Genomic DNA, 19,508 nt, shown 5'->3' on the forward strand with positions numbered 1-19,508 from the left:
AAAGATTGTTGTTACTTTCTTGCTGCAGTACTCAAGATAGATTTGTTGGGGTCATTTTCCTTCATCTCAAAAGACAGCTGAAACTTCCTCCTTAACTAATACCTTGTGTTTATGGATGAGTTTCAAGTGAAAGTTAAGCTTCATGCTTATTCCTGGTATGAAATTAATGTATTTCGAAGAAAAAAAATGGGGGGGAGGGGTTTGCATCTTGCATTTTATATCTGATGTCACATCTAAAAAATATGAGATTGTTGTATGCCAATGTAGTTCAATAAAGACACTTTTGTAACTGATTGCTTATTGTGGGTTTCTTGTGTTTTTATGTCTACAAAGGGCTGCAGGTGAAACTATTGGCGCGACAAGCTAAAAGGGGAATTATTGTTTAAAAAAAAGGAAATGGTTGAAATTTATTACAATGTAGTTGCATTGCTGCATATTGCTGAATGTGCAGGGTTATTTTAACGTCCATCAATTCAAGAATAAACATGTACATGTATGTACATCAATTGTTGTAAAAATGGGAAGAGGTATCAAACTGCAGACAAGTTTTTCTTTCATTTTCAAATATTTGAAAGCATAAAATGTGTGGGACCAAACATTATAACGTAGTTTGAATTTCATGCAAATTTTATGCAGCTTCCTGAACTGAGCATCATTACCTTAACCTAAAATACTTCCCCTGATAAAAGTAAAAAGATAGGCAGTGGGAAATGTTTCTAGAAACCATCCTTCAAAAGTAAAAGACAGTGAGATGAATTCCAGTTCCACTTAAGAAAGCATACACTCTTATGATGCTGGTGAAAAGCAAAATTCCCATCAGTTAACATGATGGGATCCAGACTGGAATCCAGACACAATGTAACATGCACGGCTAGGGTTGGTTCAAATCCCTAAAATGTCATACGGAGTCACAATGACAATACATACATGTACATGAAACCAGACAAAGATTTGTTACTGAAGAGAAAAAAAAACAGAGGCTGCGCATGTTCAGTTTGATGCCTAAACAGCCCAGAGTTTAGAATTTTTTCATCACTCAATTTCTGGTAGCACAGGTTCCATCTTTAATTACATGTAGACATGCCAAGTCCAATTACATGTAGACATACCTAGCTCTTTACTGAGTGGAGCGCTGGAACTTCGGTACCCTCCGTACGGGAAGTTCCAGCGCAGTGCAAGGGTACCAAAGTTCCAGCGCTCCACTCAGTAGAGCTAGGGGATACCTTGAGTTATAATTATTTTTAAAGGAATTTCTGGGTGTTTTTTTTTTTTTTTTTTTATCTTTTCACCTATGTTTAATCTTAGTAGTTAATTGGAGCGTATCTGTATTTTTTTATGTTTCTAGGCTATATGTTCAATTATTCATTAAGTTTTCCTACTGATAATTCTACAGGAACTTCATTTGTTGATTGAAAATTTGTTAATGTGCTGTACGTGTACCATCTGCCATCCATTCCAGCCACCCCATGTTAGCCCCGCTTACAACTGTTTTAGATAACTAGTGTAAGCTAGCTGTTATAAGTGTTTCCCTTTTCCATGGGTCATTTTTGCCTTGAAGGTTTTGGCCACTCCAGCTGGCACCCCATACATGTAATGTATGTCATGGGTTTCCCTCGTTCCATCCCACTTTTTGTGCTTGGCGGAGCTCGTTCTTGACACCGAGACAGCTAGCAAGGGTAAGTCTTTTGCTTGAACCTTGTCATCAACATTTAAGTAGAACTTTTGTTTTAATGTGTCTTTGCACCCACTGTTGAGGGTGCTGTGAGGGCCATCAGAGCCGATTGAAATTGCGTCAGTGTCATGGAGCTGCTACGCAGGAAATATTGCTTATTTACCAAAGTATTTCCTCAATAAAAATTACTTTGGAGCCAATCCCAAGTGACAAACATGTCAGACTTTTGGCTGGTAAAGTGGTACTGGTAACCTGTTTTTTTCCACACACACAAAAATTGCTTCTCCTAGTCCTGTATAGCACAGTCTGTGCTTAGCAGACCCATGAATGTTGACATCTGCCAATTTCATGATTTCATGAATGTAAATCGCTTGTGACTGGTTTCTCAGCTGCGTTTCTGCAATATTTTCTGCAATATTTTATGAGCAGATCAAGATTTCCATGTTTTATACCAGTACTCCATTCAGACGCAGTGTATATAGTCTGAACTGCTATTGTTTCAAAAAAAGCTTGTACATTGTACTTGGGTATGGAAAATTATTCTGAAGAGTCTGAGGTCTCACTTCAGATGCTGGTAATTTTCACAATGAAAGCCAAAATGCCCACAGAATATCCGAAATTAGCTATATCATTTCAACCGCAACAATGAGAACTCCTTGGCAGCAGTAGTTGAAGGCAGAGCTTTTCAAGGTAATATTTTGTTTTAATCAGAATGAAATGAATTTTCTTCCAAAATATTAAAATCATTTTCTAAAATATCTTTTAAGGTTCAGTTTGACCTGGTCGTAGCTGGTGTACAGATGCACAGGCACCAGTGGAAGGGGCAGACCTTACAGGCAATCAGAATGCAGAGAGGTTGAGTCTGAGGTACAGATGAAGGAAGCTATCAGAGCTAGTCTCCAAACAGGTCTGTCTATTGTCTGTGCATATTATGTGATGTCAGAGCTAGACTTCACACAGGCCTGACTTTCATTGATCCAAATTTCTGTCTGTCACACCTCAAATTAAATCACCAAGATATAGGCCTATAGCTGGTGGCACACATGCAAAAAATCATATACAACATGAATATACAACATTTTCTTTTGCTGTAATTTCAGAAATGGCTGGATTTGGGGGGTTAGTATTTTATAGCAAATATTGTTACACTGATTTGTTTGATGTTTTGGGTTCATGGAAAAACCAAGAAAAAACAATCATGTTCTAGTAGTCTCGTTCCCTGACCCCTTTTAAGATGAAACGAAGCATTGTGTATAGACATCGGGGAATTGTAAGGTCAGGAAATCAGTCTAGCTGGCTTGACGTAGCCGTTCATCACAGGTGTGTAATCAATTGCAAAGAAAATAAGGACTAACTAAATATGATAAATTGGGAGCAGTATTTTGAAAAAACAAGTTTATTTCCAAGGCTGGTCGGCCGACAGGCATTGGAAATTGATACAAAAATATACTTTTCTTGGAAATGTCAGCACACCTGAGGTGCCACGATTTTACAGGATGCTTAGACTGACGTTTCTTAACAGTTCAGTAATTTCGTGATGACTTGATAGTTTTTAAAAGGTTTGCAAATGTAGAATTCCCTTTAAACAAAGTGTGTTTTTTTTTTCAATGTGGAAATAAATCCCTCGTGCTTATAACCGTCCCCTTAAAAACAACCTTTATTATTGCTGGAGGAAAATATGGTTTTTACAGTTCATTTTTGTTTTATTTCTGTATCATGCAAATATTGCATTTGGTGCAATTTTGCCGTAATTGTTAGCTAACTTAAGATTAACAGAATCTACCAAAAATTATTTACTCTGAAAACAGCACTCCAGTGCTGTTGACTCATGGAGACTTTGCACTCATGGCAGCCACTTCAATTATTTTATGCAGTTAAAAGATCAAAGAGAAGTTATGAAGATCATAGGGAAGTTGTGAAAAATCAAAGGGAAGATGTGAAGATCATTTGGAAGTTGTGAAGATCATAGGGAAGTTATGAAGATCAAAGGGAAGTTGTGAAGATCAGTGGGAAGTTATGAAGATCATAGGGAAGTTGTGAAGATCAAAGGGAAGTTATGAAGATCATAGGGAAGTTGTGAAGATCAGTGGGAAGTTATGAAGATCAAAGGGAAGTTGTGAAGATCAGTGGGAAGTTATGAAGATCATAGGGAAGTTGTGAAGATCAAAGGGAAGTTGTGAAGATCAAAGGGAAGATGTGAAGATCATCGGGAAGTTGTGAAGATCATAGGGAAGTTGTGAAGATCAGAGGGAAGTTGTGAAGATCAAGGGGAAGTTGTGAAGATCATAAGGAAGTTGTGAAGATCAAAGGGAGGTTGTGAAGATCAGAGGGAAGTTGTGAAGATCAGAGGGGAGTTGTGAAGATCATACGGAAGTTGTGAAGATCAAAGGGAAGTTGTGAAGATCATAGGGAATTTGTGAAGATCAAAGAGAAGATGTGAAGATCATCAGGGAGTTGTGAAGATCAAGGGGAAGTTGTGAAGATCAAAGGGAAGATGTGAAGATCATCGGGAAGTTGTGAAGATCATAGGGAAGTTATGAAGATCAAAGGGAAGTTGTGAAGATCAGTGGGAAGTTATGAAGATCAAAGGGAAGTTGTGAAGATCATAGGGAAGTTGTGAAGATCATAAGGAAGTTGTGAAGATCAAAGGGAAGTTGTGAACATCAAAGGGAAGATGTGAAGATCATCGGGAAGTTGTGAAGATCATAGGGAAGTTGTGAAGATCAAAGGGAAGTTGTGAAGATCATAGGGAAGTTGTGAAGATCATAAGGAAGTTGTGAAGATCAAAGGGAAGTTGTGAAGATCAGAGGGAAGTTGTGAAGATCAGAGGGAAGTTGTGAAGATCATAGGGAAGTTGTGAAGATCAAAGGGAAGTTGTGAAGATCAGAGGGAAGTTGTGAAGATCATAGGGAAGTTTTTAAGATCATCGGGAAGTTATGAAGATCAAAGGGAAGTTGTGAAGATCAAAGGGAAGTTGTTAAGATCATCAGGAAGTTATGAAGATCAGAGGGAAGTTGTAAAGATCATAGGGAAGTTGTTAAGATCAAAGGGAAGTTATGAAGATCAAAGGGAAGTTGTGAAGATCAAAGGGAGGTTGTGAAGATCAAAGGGAAGTTGTGAAGATCAAGGGGAAGTTGTGAAGATCAAAGGGAAGTTATGAAGATCATAGGGAAGTTATGAAGATCAAAGGGAAGTTGTGAAGATCAAAGGGAAGTTGTTAAGATCATCGGGAAGTTATGAAGATCAGAAGGAAGTTGTGAAGATCATAGGGAAGTTGTTAAGATCAAAGTGTAGTTATGAAGATCAAAGGGAAGTTGTGAAGATCAAAGGGAAGTTGTGAAGATCAGAGGGAGGTTATGAAGATCAAAGGGAAGTTGTGAAGATCAAGGGGAAGTTGTGAAGATCAAAGGGAGGTTATGAAGAATTCTGCAACTAAAATCCCAAGCAAGGGGTTGATAAACTTGTCCATAACTTTACCCAGATATTTAATGAGATGACTTATAATTTATAGTGGGCTATTTCCATATGAAGCAATCACAAAGCTGCCTGTTCTTGCATGAATTGTGCATTTTGCAGGATACCTTGTGATTGATCCGTTTAGACCCTGCTCACAAAAAAGCTCAACTATTCATCACAATCCATTATTTTTGTTCTACATATTGTACATGTATTGCATTGTGTTAATTCACTGAAGGATCAATAAAACCATGGAGGGACTAATAGGCTAAAAATCCATGTACAAATGTAGTCCGTTTTCGATGGACGTATTGTGTTGTGCATTTATCTGTTGTCTATCCGTGGCGTGCACTTTGAAAATCCATGTGTAAGTATTCTCTGTGCACTTGTCGGACGTAAAAGCTCAAATAGCGAGCATGCGGTAGATTTGCGAGCAAAAAAATTAATTCTCATTTATATTTGGATAAGCTTCGGCAAAGTACACATTTTATGAAATAAACATTAACAAGATTTAACTTGAGGTATGAATGTTCAATGCTTTAAACTTAAAGGAAAATTAAATAATTTTATTCAACACACCTCGTAGCTTGTCTGAAGATTCATATACAAACTTTCCTTTTAAGGCTAACCATTAAGGCCAAAAAAAAAAGTCTCCGGTTTCTGGTATGCACGCGCGTCGCCTTAGCCATGCGCGTTGGCAAAATGAAAAAGGTTTTTTTTCAATGAAAGATGATGTCTCAAAACCGCCAAACTCACTGGTTTGACTGGAATCCTGCTGCTGCACAATTTTATCGTGTTTTTAGATGGGGTTATGATCGAGAATAAGCTTTATGTGGCCTCTCTGGTCTCCCATAATATTTGCACTAAGTTTAGTCGGGCACCATTTGCAGTCATCAGCCGACATTTGAAGCAAAAAAAACAGGTAAAAAAAAAAAAAAGCCGCGTCGCCGCACCACTTTTTGGGCAAGCTCCATACCAGAAACCGGAGACTTTTTTGGGGGGGGGGGGGGGCCTAAAATGTGTCTTTTACCCCACCACTTTATGATTTCTTAAACAAATCCCATGCCATGCGTATAATCCCATGCGTATTACAAGCGCCATCCATTTCAAACGCTAACTGCAGTTAGCATACATACAATTTCAATGGACAATGTGCAATACGAATACACATGCAAGTATACATGTATATATGCATGTTGCTTTTCGAACAGAAAAACTAGTTAATGTAAGAAATAAAAAGAAGAGAAAATATCGGAGACATAGATCTATGAAAAGGAAATAGGATTTGAATTATTTGTGGCTATAGCTAGGACTTTGTGTAACAATTTTCCCCACAGTTCTAGCATGCCCTGACATGATGCAAGATGCTGATAATATTTTTAACAACCTTTGATCTCCATATTTGTATACAATCGATGAATGTCAATGCAGTATATTGGCTGCCATAAAAGAACTCAGAGCTGGAGATCATGAGTGCAAAGTCTCTACCTGATGAACACTCACCAGAATTTTATTTCCTTGTTTGTTTAAACAAATTTTGGGAAGATTCCATAGAAATGGTTGTGTAAATTATTCTACAGTATGTAAGCCAACAATTACAGCTAAATTACACCAAATGCAAGGTTTGCATAATTGAAGACCAAAAATTCAAATGTGAAATCCTGAATGTTGTTCCAGCAATTAAAACTGTTTTTTTTTTTGGAGGGGATGGTTACAAGCATGAGAAATGTATTTTCCCATTTAAAAAAAATACCTATTAGTTAATGGTATTGCCATCGGATGATTGTTCCGCATGCGCAGTGCGGCCAGCTATTATATATGTACCTCAGCTTTGTGAATTAGCTTGCAATTAAGGTGTGGCCGGCAATCAGAAACCAGACTGGATGAATGTGGCTTCACGCTTGGCAGGTTTCTGACTTATAATTTCGAAACTACTGTGAAATACTAACAAGAGAACTGGACTCCTGTTGAAAAGGTAAGTATAGCAGAGTATGGATGTTTAAAATTTATACTATTTTGCTCTAAAGTAAGTGGACTCCACGCATACCTCACAATTATGCGTGTCTCTCGACCTTCATGGAACAATGTAACCGTCATAGTTTTTGGTAATCCTTACTTTTAGGACCCCTTTCCTATATAAGGTTAAAAGACTGACCAAAACCCCTGACTAAATGACACTCAAAAGTGACATTCTGATATTTATTGACACATTTGAACATTTGACAATGACACCTCTTGAATATCAGCAGGTTTGATTTTGTAGAAAGAGGGCAGGGTTTTGATTTATGAGGGGTTAAAGACGACGATGACAAACAGAAAATAAATTTAACTAGAGGTTCGCGTTTGTTGTTACAAACGCAGAGTGGTCGGGTAGACAACCATTTCATTAGACATTGTCCAATTAAGTTATGAATATGTTTATGTCAGAAAAAAAGGACCAAGAACTTCAACATTTCCAGTACCAATTAGTTTTTACAAAAAGAATGCGTCTTTTAAGGTGTGATAAATTTCAGTAAACAGTTTGAGTACAAGTTATTTCCGGTTTGATGGCGTCATCAGTCAAAACAGGGAAGGGAGGACACTTGTTAATCATTAAGTAAAATAACGCATGGAAATATGGAAATTAAGTGTATGTAATAATAACAGCTAAATTCCAGTTTGATGACGTCACAGTATTTGGAAGCAAAAGGTCAATATAAAGTGTAACAGATGTCATTTTTTTTTGGGGGGGGGCAAAAAACAAAGTCATGAGACAGGGATCAAATGATGGATTTAACTTTACACATAAAATGGTCATTGTTGAATTCTCCCTACAGTAACTTCCGGTCTGATGACGTCATGATTATGAAACCTTGCAAATTCATTTGTGGTTGCTCACGGGATATATAGGGGCAATTATATCATAAAAATTTGATTGAGGGTTTTAACATTTTAAAAGATTAAACTGTTTTCCATGTACCGCTGGAGGGCGCCCTTTCGTGGATGACGTCAAAATAATGTTTTTGTGATTGGCATTCCTCACTTAACACTTCCATAATGTATTTGTCTGTACAAAAATGCTTCCGTTTTAGAGTTAGATTCAGTTTCTATTGAACTTCCGGTAACACCGGAAGTAAAGGTCAAGCAGTTTTGTGCCCGGGAATAATAAACGTTGCTCAAGGCACCGTCTACAACCTCACGAAAAAACGAACACGATACCCAATTTAGTTCAAGAGATATAGGTCAAAGTATTTTGTCAAATCGTGCAATCAAATCGCTTGTAATTTGATACCTGATGACGTCATGATGACGTAACAACAGTTATAACATGGTACAAGTTCACAGTAGGTTTTATGATCATACCGTAAACCGTGTGGAAGAAATTGTGCTTTGTTTTGATTTCAGGCTAAATTCACGTAACTTTGACCTTCCGGTGGACCCGGAAGTAAAGGTCAAGCGAGTTCACGTTCACGACAAAAAGTGTTGATCACCTAATGGTCTATCTGATTACAAAGTTGGAACATATTTGATCATTTTGTTTAAGAGTTATAGGTGAAAGTATTTGGCCCTTTTTTCCTCTCAAATCGCTTGTAATTTGACACCCGATGACGTAATCGTGACGTCAGAGTAATATGCACCACTTCAGATGAGGGTCGATATATATTGAAAGTTACAAGTTCATACCATTTACCGTTTAAGAGAAAACCCGCGGAGAAGTATTGTCCGGAAAAAAAAAGAAAGAAAGAAAGAAAGAAAGACTAGAGTTTCGCGTTTGTTTAGTTACAAACGCAGAGTGGTCGGGCAGACAGCCTTTTCATTATACACTGCCCAGCTAAGTTAAGAATATATGTTTATGTAGAAAAAAGGATCAGGACATTAAATCCCTTCAAGCACAATCAATGTTTCAAAAAGGTATCTTTAACGGTGTAATAAATTTCAGTAAACATTCTATGTGCACAAAAAGTTATTTCTGGTTTGATGACGTCATCAGTCAAAAATGGTGAGTGAATACTGATGAAGTTCGGAGAGGATAATTTCTCATTGTTAAGTTAAAATAACGTATGAAAATATGGGAAATATAATTGTTTGTATTAATAACACCTAACTTCCGGATTGATGACGTATTGATAACACCTAACTTCCGGTTTGATGACGTCACAGCATTAGAGATCCAAAGGTGAACATTGTAATGGATATCATTATTTGGACTTCGAAGATATGACAGGGATCAAATGACAGAATTAAATTAAAACTATGATCTTTTTCAAATTCTCCTTAAGGCAACTTCCGGTTCGATGACGTCATGAATTTGAAACCTTGCCAAGGTATCTGTGGTTAATCAGAGAATGTCAAGGGGCGATTTGGTAAAATTTGGACGGATGGTTTTACAATTAAAGAAGAGAAACTCTATTTTATGTGCCGATAGGGGCGCCCTTTCGGATGATGACGTCATCACACTGTTTTTTGCATCTTGCATTCCTCACTAAACACTTTCATAATATATGTCTGTAGTGAAATGCTTCCGCTTTTGAGTTAGATTCAGTTTTTGTTGCACTTCCGGTAACACCGGAAGTAAAGGTCAAGCGGTTTTGCGTCCGGGAACACGAAATGTTTCTCACGGCATAGTCTACAACCTCACGAAAAAACGAACACGATACTGTATTTAGTTCAAAAGATATAAAGCAAACTATTTTGTCAAAATTTGCCCTTAAATCGCTTGTAATTTGATACCTGATGACGTCATGATGACGTAACAAAATTTATAACATCTTCGTAACACGGTACAAGTTCACACAAGGTTTTGTGATCATACCGTGAACCGTTCGGAAGAAATGTTGCTTTGTTTTGATTTCAGGCTTACGTCTTCATTTTGAATTCACCTAACTTTGACCTTCTGGTAGACCCGGAAGTAAAGGTCAAGCGAGTTCACGTACACGACAAAAACTGTTAAGCGATTAATGGTCTATCTGATTTACAGAATACAAACATCATTGAATGTTTAGTTCAAAAGTTATAGGTGAAAGTAATTGGTCACTTTTTCAGATAAAATCACTTGTAATTTGACACCTGATGACGTAATCATGACGTCAGAGTAATATGCACCACTTCGGATGAGGGTCGATATATATTGAAAGTTACAAGTTCATACCATATACCGTTTAAGAGAAAAGCCGCGGAGAAGTATTGTCCGGAAAAAAAAAAAAAAGATTTACCAGAACAATAACAGAGAGTGGTCGGGTTGTGCCCGACCACTCAATTAATCGTAACAGATCCAAAGAGTGGTCGGGTTGTGCCCGACCACTCAAAAAGCAAGATGGCGAACTGCAAAAAAAGGTAGGAAAGTCACATTTTCTTTGAAAGTGCTTTCAAAATTATAACTAACATGAGTTTGTCTGAAGAAAAAAGACTTCTTTAGCCTGCAAAAGTCACTTTGGTACTGGACAGTCATCTGCAAAAGTCAGTTTTGAACAGAACTCGTGCAAAATAGAGGTGTCCTAAAAGTAAGGATTACCTAGTTTTTACCACAGGTGGGGTGGGGGGGGGGGGGCTAAAGTTCCACAACTAAAGATGAGCAATATGCAGATCATGCTTGTACATGTATAAGGCTCATCCACAATTAGCAGGAGCTGCTGCATTGTCCACAAGTGCCCTGATCTCAGTTTTTATGTATCAACAGTTATAAAAATGTGAGGTATACAATTGATATTAATATGCACACATTTTCCTTACGTTTTGCAAGTAAAAGGTTGTAAAGGGTTGTGAAACATTGGGTTTCTGACGCTCGTTTTGATCCACTAACATAATATGAGGGAGACAAATCACACCAGAGGACCCCAAAGCCCTCCTGTTTTGACCCCGCCCAGTCCGAAACCAACTTTTTATGAATACTGCCCTCTACAGAGGTCAATGACCAATACAAGGAAATGGGAACATGTAGTCTATATGGCTAATTACATTACACAAGGTAAATAATATCATTTGATATTAAAAAATGCCAAGCAAAGGTCAATTGCAAATGGCTCAATTCTTCCATCAGATATCATCAAAATGGCTGAACAAGACGAGATGATGCCAACACAAGTTGCCGAGAGACAGGAGCAGGTTGCTGATGGAGACTGTGTAGAGACTCACGACCAAGCACTGGCCTTGATGAGGAGACCAGACAATCAGGACCAGACAACAGGTGAGCAATAAACCCTGGCTGTAAGCAAACCGTATGCATGGTTATTCATGGATACATTTCACTGTTGATTTGTTCATACTTGACAGTTTGTGCAAAAATAAGAATGTCAACAATTTTTCAGGTTATGACATCTGATTGAAGTGCAAGGAGCTCTTCACTTTCTTTACTTCTTGACTTCATTGATTGTTTCGTAGCAATTCCATGGTATAATAGTTTTTACAAATAATGGTTATGACATGTATGAATGCATTGGTAAGAATAATTCCACCTGTCACCTCATGAAACTATTCTTTACCTTCAATGGACGGATGTGAAACATTCATTATTTGTTTTATACAACGTCTTAATAAATCCTCTGATCATCTGCTAGGTTAGAGCCATATCTGAGCTGCCACCACTAGTGTGACTGTGGAATGGAACTTCTATTTTTGCAGTGTTGTGGGGCCGTGGGTTGGTATGAATAATCCAATCAAGTGATCAATGACCCACCAATCAGATGAGGGGGATTTATTCCGGCGTTGTGTAATATAAGAGACATTCTCATTTTCCAGACATGATGCCAGTTGCAGCAGTCAATCAATTGCAGCAGTCAGTGCATCAGATATCTGGCTCTGGACACGTACCCATCTTCAACCCAAAAGATTGCACCATCAATATCTACCAATCAAAAGGTAGATGACAACACTTTCTGTGCGATTTCCTACTCCTATAGCGATCAAATTACTACGGCCCCTCTTTATACATTTGGGCAAAAATAAGGTCATGGGTGTTTATCATTCAGAAATGACCTTTTCCACCACAGCAGACTTCTCTCAATTCTATAATTGACTGTTTTGTAGTGTTTAAAAGTTTTGGGGTAGAAAGAACAATTTTTGTACGAGCTTTACAGGAAGGTATCGTTCAGTGCGCCTTGCGCGCTCACGGTACATCGTGGAAGTCGCCATCTTTATTTTCTTGTTGCATTTTGTCATTGTCATTTACCGCCAATTTTCCTCAAAAATTCGAAACCCTGCCCTCTTTCTATGACATACTTTCATGTTCTTAGTCGCCAACTAGTTTGGTGTTAAGTCAAATAAATTAAAGTAGATTTTGTTGTCTTATACTGGTATGGCCTATAACTACATGATCACTGCTCCTGTTTGCTTATTTCTCGATAAGTGTAATTTAATGCCTATGTAATTGAAAGAGTTTTTTGATGAAGCTTCCAATTAAGGACAAATATCAAGATTACTGTTTGTCTATGGAGTTGCTTCCACCAAATATTAGACAGTTGGCCATTTTGGCAGGTGTAAAGTTTGTGCAGATATCGCCATGCATCAACTTCATCAAATCAGAGACCTATAGTACTAATGGACCTCGACTTCGTCTCGGTCCATTAACAGCGGTCACCCCCACACCCAGTCATTATCACGCAGTGAAGACCGGATCCTCACACTGTTATTCCCATTAATAAATACCTTTATAATGAAATAAACAGTTAAAATGCTCCAATTTTGTGACTTTTTCCCGGTGATATTTCCAGACTTTTTTGTGTTCATGTTCATATGGGCCATATTTTAGCTTAACAGCTATAACGACGTAAACTCAACAGAAACTGCTGCCGTAGCGAAACAAATTACAACAATGTTTTCATATCTTGGAGGAAGCTGAAATCTCGTTTACACATTCCTTGTGTCCGGAATTACAAAGATGCTTGGTTTAGGAAAGGTAAATATGTCGGTGGGTGAAGTGTTTCACAGAAAATAAATCGTAGATCTACGCTTACGTCGTAAACATCCTCAGTATATACTGCACTGCTGTACGATGTCGTTTCAAAACTTCCTTACGCGCGCGCACGCACACATCCCTAGCAACTGTGTTGCGTACGCGCGCGTCAGTCTCACGCGATGGGGGTTGAGCGCATGTGCAGTGCTCAATTGTTAAAAGCTACCGCAGGACTGTTACTATATTTTGACCAATCATTGGCTTGCATGGGGCTGAACGGGGCTTGATCAATGCTGGTTCAGGGGCCATTTATTCGCTTGATCTTTGAAGCCGGTCCATTATCACCGTTAATGACCGGCCACGTGATCGAGTCTCGACCAATCAGAAACCATCAACTCTCCAAGGTATTTATTAATGCCTATTTAACTGACCATTACATTACATCAATTGAATGAAATCACTTATGTTTTCAATAAATACATGTAGCACAGCCACTCTCGCAATTAAGCAACCCTCCTAGTCTTCTGCACTTTGACTGGTAATTCATTTGATCTTCTGTAGGTTTGCATAACACTTCAAATTACAGCATAATTGTTGTGTGTGGTGAAGCTTATTGTGGGCAAGAATGTAATTTCAGTCACACTTCATTGTGCCTGGCCACGCAGCTGTTGTTTTGTGCAGTGACTATGTGTGTGACACAGTTAACATCCCTTCACTTGAAACTGACTTTCAGGGTTTTACTGTGATACTGCTCTAAATATTGACTTCCCACTGGCAGGGTTCATTGCCTAATAAAGGATAATGTGCTTGACTACCTTTTTTTGGCAATGAATAATTATCCTTCTCATTTTTGATTTGATTGAAGATGGTGCACATGCATCACACCACTCTGGTCATCCATCAGTTGACATATCAGAGAATCCACCAAGTACATCACAGCAACCACCAACATCACATGTGGCCTCAGGTGCACAAGGTAATTATCAATGAATGTACCAACTCCAAATCAGATGTAAAATGTATTCATTCTTTACAGACTATAGTCTAACACTTGTATGATGGGACAACAAGGATTTGTTCTTTGTCAAAGGGGCATTGCTGCCTGAAATCCCCCCAAAATCATATTTTTGATTGTTTACTTATTCTAGTACAAAGGTCTGGAAAGGAAACTAACCTAATGTCTTATCGTTCCAGAGAAAAAAAAAGAAAAAAACCTGGTTAATTTTTTACCTTGGACGCGGTGGACATTTTGTGGTATACACATACATATTTCAAGCCCAGTCTATTCAATGTATCGTGCACATTGTGTGTCCATCACATAATACACACAGCACCAATACACAGATGTTGTTTGTTACACGTCTGCAGAATGCGAACTTCTGTGTGGCAGATTTGCAACTATAAGGCTGAGGGTAGCACTCAACAGCTCAAGTTTTGAGAGTCAACATTTTGACCCCGGAAATTTGTTCTCCCCTGATTCTTGCAAGAATAACACAAAAACACCCAGTTTTTAAAGGATGGTTGTGTGAACACATGTATTATATCCTACTTTAAAATATTTTTTTCCAATAATTAATATTTAAAACACTTTTTGTAGCCCAATTGGTTGTATTAATAATAACAGGTTCTTATATAGCGCTTTTAACTAAGATCAAAGCGCTTTACATTATTATTACCCCTAATCATTGGGCCAATTAAACATTCCATATACCATCTCAGCTCCCTGGGGAGTATACAGCTCGATGCAGCCTGTTAGGCGCAAGGAAGCTAATTCAATCACATATCACTGCCCTCATAGGTACCCATTTACTCCTGGGTGGAGAGAAGCAATGAGTGACAAAGTGCCTTGCCCAAGGGCACACACACCATGACCCCGCCAGGACTCGAACCCACAACCTGCTTTACCCGCAGACCACGAATCAGTGCCCTTATAACCACGAGGCCACAGCACTCCATGGCTATTATGTCCCTTTAATCGTCTCAGAGCTGACAAACCGGCGAATTGACCATTTTGGCGAGTTTGAGATTTTGTGGTTTTGGTGGTTTTTGAAGGTTGCTCTCTAAAGTATGTTTATGCCAATATTCTTAATTCTTGTCTGGATGTTGAGATTCGGAGCCCCGCCTGTGGTGGATCAGTCATAATACCAATCCATAATTTGATATAGTGACGAATACGGAATTTGACGAATTTGACAAACTGACGAATAGCATACAAATAGTGTGGAGAACAACCGGCTATTAGAGATTTTGTAATTTGACAAACTGATGAATACGTTAACGATCAAATAAAAACATATTGCACAACTTCTCTGATTAAATAAGTAACCAGATGGATACTACGTTTCCTATTTTATTTCGAATATACACCAGAAGGGTTATTATCGAAACATTAAGGGTGAAATATGAAGCTCAGAAAAAAAGTCCAACTTCAAACGAATTACTCGAAACAGACTTTTCACTTATTTTAGTCGGTATGTCAGCTCTGCGATGTAATGTACATCACAGTTTAAAAGCACAACATCTTTTTTTTCCCCAGAATTTGTCTCTTTGAAAATAGGACTTGTTTTATGAAAATATACTTATCATATGTTATTAATTGCAGAGCTTTTACAACACTTATTGTGTGAGTGGTTAAGATTCATGCATCAGTGAACGGGAAGTTATTTCAATCCTGTCAAGATTTATCCTCCCAAGCTCACAAAGCAACAAGCAGTAGTGCTTTAACTTTTTTGCAAACAATGAGCAAATATTTCAGCTCGAAATGTTACCTTCTACAGACAAGGAGCCAATTCATTGGTTGGATGCCACAGTGCATTGTATGATTAAATCATTCAACTCGATCTATGCTCATTTCAACATTGTAGGATGCAGCACACCCAAAAAGATGAAGCTTGACAGTCCAGCCCAAGATGCTGCTGATTGCTGTGAAGATGCCCTGAAGTCATACTACAGGGGAAAAGGTGGCTTTGTTAAAGTGCTTCCATGGGTGGGTGATGACAGGAAACACATTACAGAAATCTACACAAAGTTACAGTTAATACTTGGTAAGGACAGCGTCAAGCTGGCATCATATGATGATATATTACAATGTAAGACAAAAGAGGGAGACCCGATCCTAATAGCTGTTTTAACTGGGCTGGCTGGTAGAGGAAAGACCACACTGTTTGACAAAATGGCATATGATTGGGCAGTTGGTTCTAGTCAGGTACTACGGAAGTATAAACTTGTCTTCCTGTTGAAAATGTACGCACTGGAGCAGAGTTCAGATCTTGTTGATGCAGTCTTTGACAAAATCTTGGCTAAAGATGTAAGTATTGAAAGAGGTGCCCTGGACATGTTTATCAAGAACAGTCCTGGAAGTGTCCTCGTTTTACTAGATGGGTTTGATGAGCTCATGACTACCTCCTTGTGTGAATCCTCATTTGGTTCCATTCTGGAGATCCTAAGTGGTAAGGTGTTGAGGGGTTGTACTGTACTTGTAACAACCCGCCCCTCACACTTTGACAGACTTGTATCAGAGGAACTGGTTCAGGACCCATTCACACATGTCGAGGTCATAGGTTTCAGTAGGAAAGATGTCACCGAGTATGTTAATAAATTTTACACAGCTGAACCTGACAAGGCCAAGGGGCTTCTTAAAAAGATTAGATCATCAGGCGTTCTGTCTGCTTTAGCTGCAAGTCCAATGCTTCTTCTTTTGATGTGTGTACTATGGAGAGAAGACTGCACACTCCCAGAAACAATGACATGTCTGTATCGTAATGGAGTTCTCTACATCTTCAAAAGAAAATCATTGGACTCAGCAAAAGATATGATTGAAATTGGCAAGGTTGCGTTGCATGGTCTTCTTTCTCAAGATCAGTCACTCTCTTTCAAAGAAAGTGACTTTAAGTCGATTGTGCTTGAGCGTGCTCTGAAAGCAGGTATTCTGACCAAACAGACAGACCGCAAGGGACTACAGACTCACAACTGTATTCAGTTTTTTCACAAGACATTCCAGGAGTTCTATGCTGCTGCTTACTTGCAAAGCTTGTTAAAAGCAGACCCAGAGAAATTTCACAAGATTTTGAATGAAATCATGTCAAAGGGTGCAAGGACGTTTGAGTATCTTCTGCGCTTTTGTTGTGGTGACAATGAGGCATGTACATATGAGATTATGAAGGAATTTCAGTTGACGTATCCGAAGAAGTTGTCATTCAAATCAAAGATGGGTCAGTTGGCACTTCATTGTTTCTTTGAAGGTCAATCCAAACGTTTGCCTCCAGAGGAATTCATACATTCATTCATAACAGATGAATTTCGTATTCATAGGCTTGACAGGGATTGTCTGAACTCAGTCATATACTTTGTGAAATGTGTTGCTGAACAGACAAAAGACAGTGGAAATGCTTACCTTGCTAAGGTACATACATTACATGTACGCTTTTGTCAATGGACATGGTTTATTGAAGAGTTGGCTGTTATCTTGTGTGCAATGACAAATCTTCGTGATGTAAGTTTCATGAACAATGCAGATACTGCTAAGTTGCTCAGGCATCTACCCAACTTGGTACCTAAATTGCGTATTTTTGGTACTGACCTGGGTGGTACAGCAGCATCATGGTGCATGCATTTGAAGCAGTTGAAGTCCCTCACGAAGCTGGTCTTGAGTGAATGCTCATTGAATGGACAGGACATCAAACAAATTGCTGAATCACTCGGGGATCTACCCAACTTGGTTGAATTGAGTCTTGAGCTAAATAATGACCTGGGTGGCACAGCAGCATTATGGTGCACGCATTTGAAGCAGTTGAAGTCCCTCACAAAGCTGGACCTGGGTCACTGCTCATTGAATGGACAGGACATGAAACAAATTGCTGAATCACTCCGGGATCTAACCAACTTGGGTGAATTGAGTCTTACTGGTAATAACCTGGGTGGTACAGCAGCATTATGGTGCATGCATTTGAAGCAGTTGAAGTCCCTCACAAAGCTGGAATTGAGTCGATGCTCATTGAATGGACAGGACATCAAACAAATTGCTGAGTCACTCGGGGATCTACCCAACTTGGTTGAATTGAGTCTTTGTAGTAGTAAACTGGGTGGTACAGCAGCATTTTGGTGTATGCATTTGAAGCAGTTGAAGTCCCTCACAAAGCTGAACTTGGGTGAATGCTCATTGAATGGACAGGACATCAAACATGTTGCTGAGTCACTCAGGGATCTACCCAACTTGGGTGAATTGAATCTTTCTTATAATAACCTGGGTGGTACAGCAGCATTGTGGTGCATGGAGGTAAAGCAGCTGCTGCACCTTCAGTGGCTGTACCTCATAGACTGTCACCTGACAGAGGAAGACAAGAACCATATTGATGAGTCACTGAGTGACCTGAAGAAGAATGGATTAGTCATTAGGACATACCGTTAATTTCAGCGATTAAAATCCTGATTTAAATCGCATCATTTTTTTTTAAACTGTTCCGAATTTTTCACCACAGTTGTTCCGCATTTTCTTTATAATTGATTAAACACCTGTGAAGGGGTACAAGCCTGCCAGACTGATTCGCTGACCTTTCCCCAAAGTCTATACATTTCTCTGGTTCATCTTAAGGGGTCAGGGAACCAGACTACAAGAACATGATTTGTTTTCTTGGTTTTCCAGCATCTACAAGCCCAAAACGTGAACAAAATCAGATTAACAATATCTGCTATAACATACTATTCCTCCAACTCAATTTATTTCTGAAAATTGTAGCAAAAGCAAATGTTGTACATTCCCTTGAAAGACAGCACACTCACGTTCGCTTTAATCATTCCTAATTGATCTGTTTACAGTAATATTGTGAATCAACTGTGCTGGTGTACATGTAGGCTTACCTGAACCATCTAAAGGTGTATTAAAGTCCCAATTGATAGCATTTATTCCTAACATTTCTCCACAAAATATTTAGATTAAGTTTTATAGGCCAACAGCCTGGGGCTTTGGTTGGTATCAAATGAGGGGAATAATGCTCGTTGTGATTTTTGGTAAGGTATGCACTCCTGTAGTTGGAAAATATGTGAAAGCAATTGCAGTGGTGGCAGCTTTTTGTTTGCTATCACGTTAAAAAAACACTGCAGCCAGTACATGCTTGTTACCATGTACATGTTTAATTAATCCGGTAACAAGCATATTGGCCGCAATTTTGAAAAAAAAAATTATCAGTGATCACACCCAAAAAACTGCCACCGCTCACACTGCAAAGCTATCACACATTATCCAACTCTAGATTTGCATACCTTGCCAAAAATCGCTATGAACACTGCTCCTTTTGATCATTTGATACCAGTGGCCCAATTTTTGGACCGAAGCTGATAGCCTATTATATAATACCTTTTAAAGGTGCAAGGCCTGATTTCTGTTCTCCACCTTGTATGAAGGACCTTCAATCAAACACTATATTAGTCAAACAAGGATCAGTGCTGCCAGTTTTGAAATAAAAAACATTTTTATGAAACAAACATGCCAATGAAGAACTGTTCTCATACAGGGTG

General features: G+C 38.7%; 1 protein-coding gene across 3 annotated transcripts; it reads left to right on the top strand.

Annotated features, from left to right (window-relative positions):
- The first annotated feature begins 1,562 nt into the window (after window positions 1-1,562).
- Window positions 1,563-18,547, top strand: LOC119723885 (NLR family CARD domain-containing protein 4-like). 3 transcript variants are annotated; one of them, XM_038194777.1, is made up of 6 exons: window positions 1,563-1,676; window positions 2,440-2,579; window positions 11,145-11,291; window positions 11,843-11,962; window positions 13,861-13,971; window positions 15,860-18,547. In XM_038194777.1, exons 2-6 carry the CDS (start codon window positions 2,546-2,548, stop codon window positions 18,400-18,402), a joined length of 2,955 nt encoding a protein of 984 aa, XP_038050705.1. In that variant the 5' UTR covers window positions 1,563-1,676; window positions 2,440-2,545; the 3' UTR covers window positions 18,403-18,547. The 3 variants fall into 3 exon arrangements, with proteins under 3 accessions (XP_038050705.1, XP_038050707.1, XP_038050706.1); XM_038194779.1 differs by lacking the exon at window positions 11,843-11,962; XM_038194778.1 differs by lacking the exons at window positions 1,563-1,676; window positions 2,440-2,579 and adding an exon at window positions 6,964-7,103.
- The last annotated feature ends 961 nt before the right edge of the window (window positions 18,548-19,508 follow it).

Source organism: Patiria miniata, unplaced genomic scaffold (assembly GCF_015706575.1).
Source record: "Patiria miniata isolate m_02_andy unplaced genomic scaffold, ASM1570657v1 HiC_scaffold_17, whole genome shotgun sequence".
NCBI classification, from domain to species: domain Eukaryota; kingdom Metazoa; phylum Echinodermata; class Asteroidea; order Valvatida; family Asterinidae; genus Patiria; species Patiria miniata.

What these genes read in the sequence shown, in the direction of transcription:
- LOC119723885 (XM_038194777.1), top strand. Translation starts at nt 2,546, where the DNA reads ATGAAGGAAGCTATCAGAGCTAGTCTCCAAACAG. An exon ending in CAGAGCTAGTCTCCAAACAG is followed by an intron (nt 2,580 to 11,144) that starts GTCTGTCTATTG and finishes TTCTTCCATCAG; the next exon opens with ATATCATCAAAATGGCTGAA. An exon ending in CAATATCTACCAATCAAAAG is followed by an intron (nt 11,963 to 13,860) that starts GTAGATGACAAC and finishes ATTTGATTGAAG; the next exon opens with ATGGTGCACATGCATCACAC.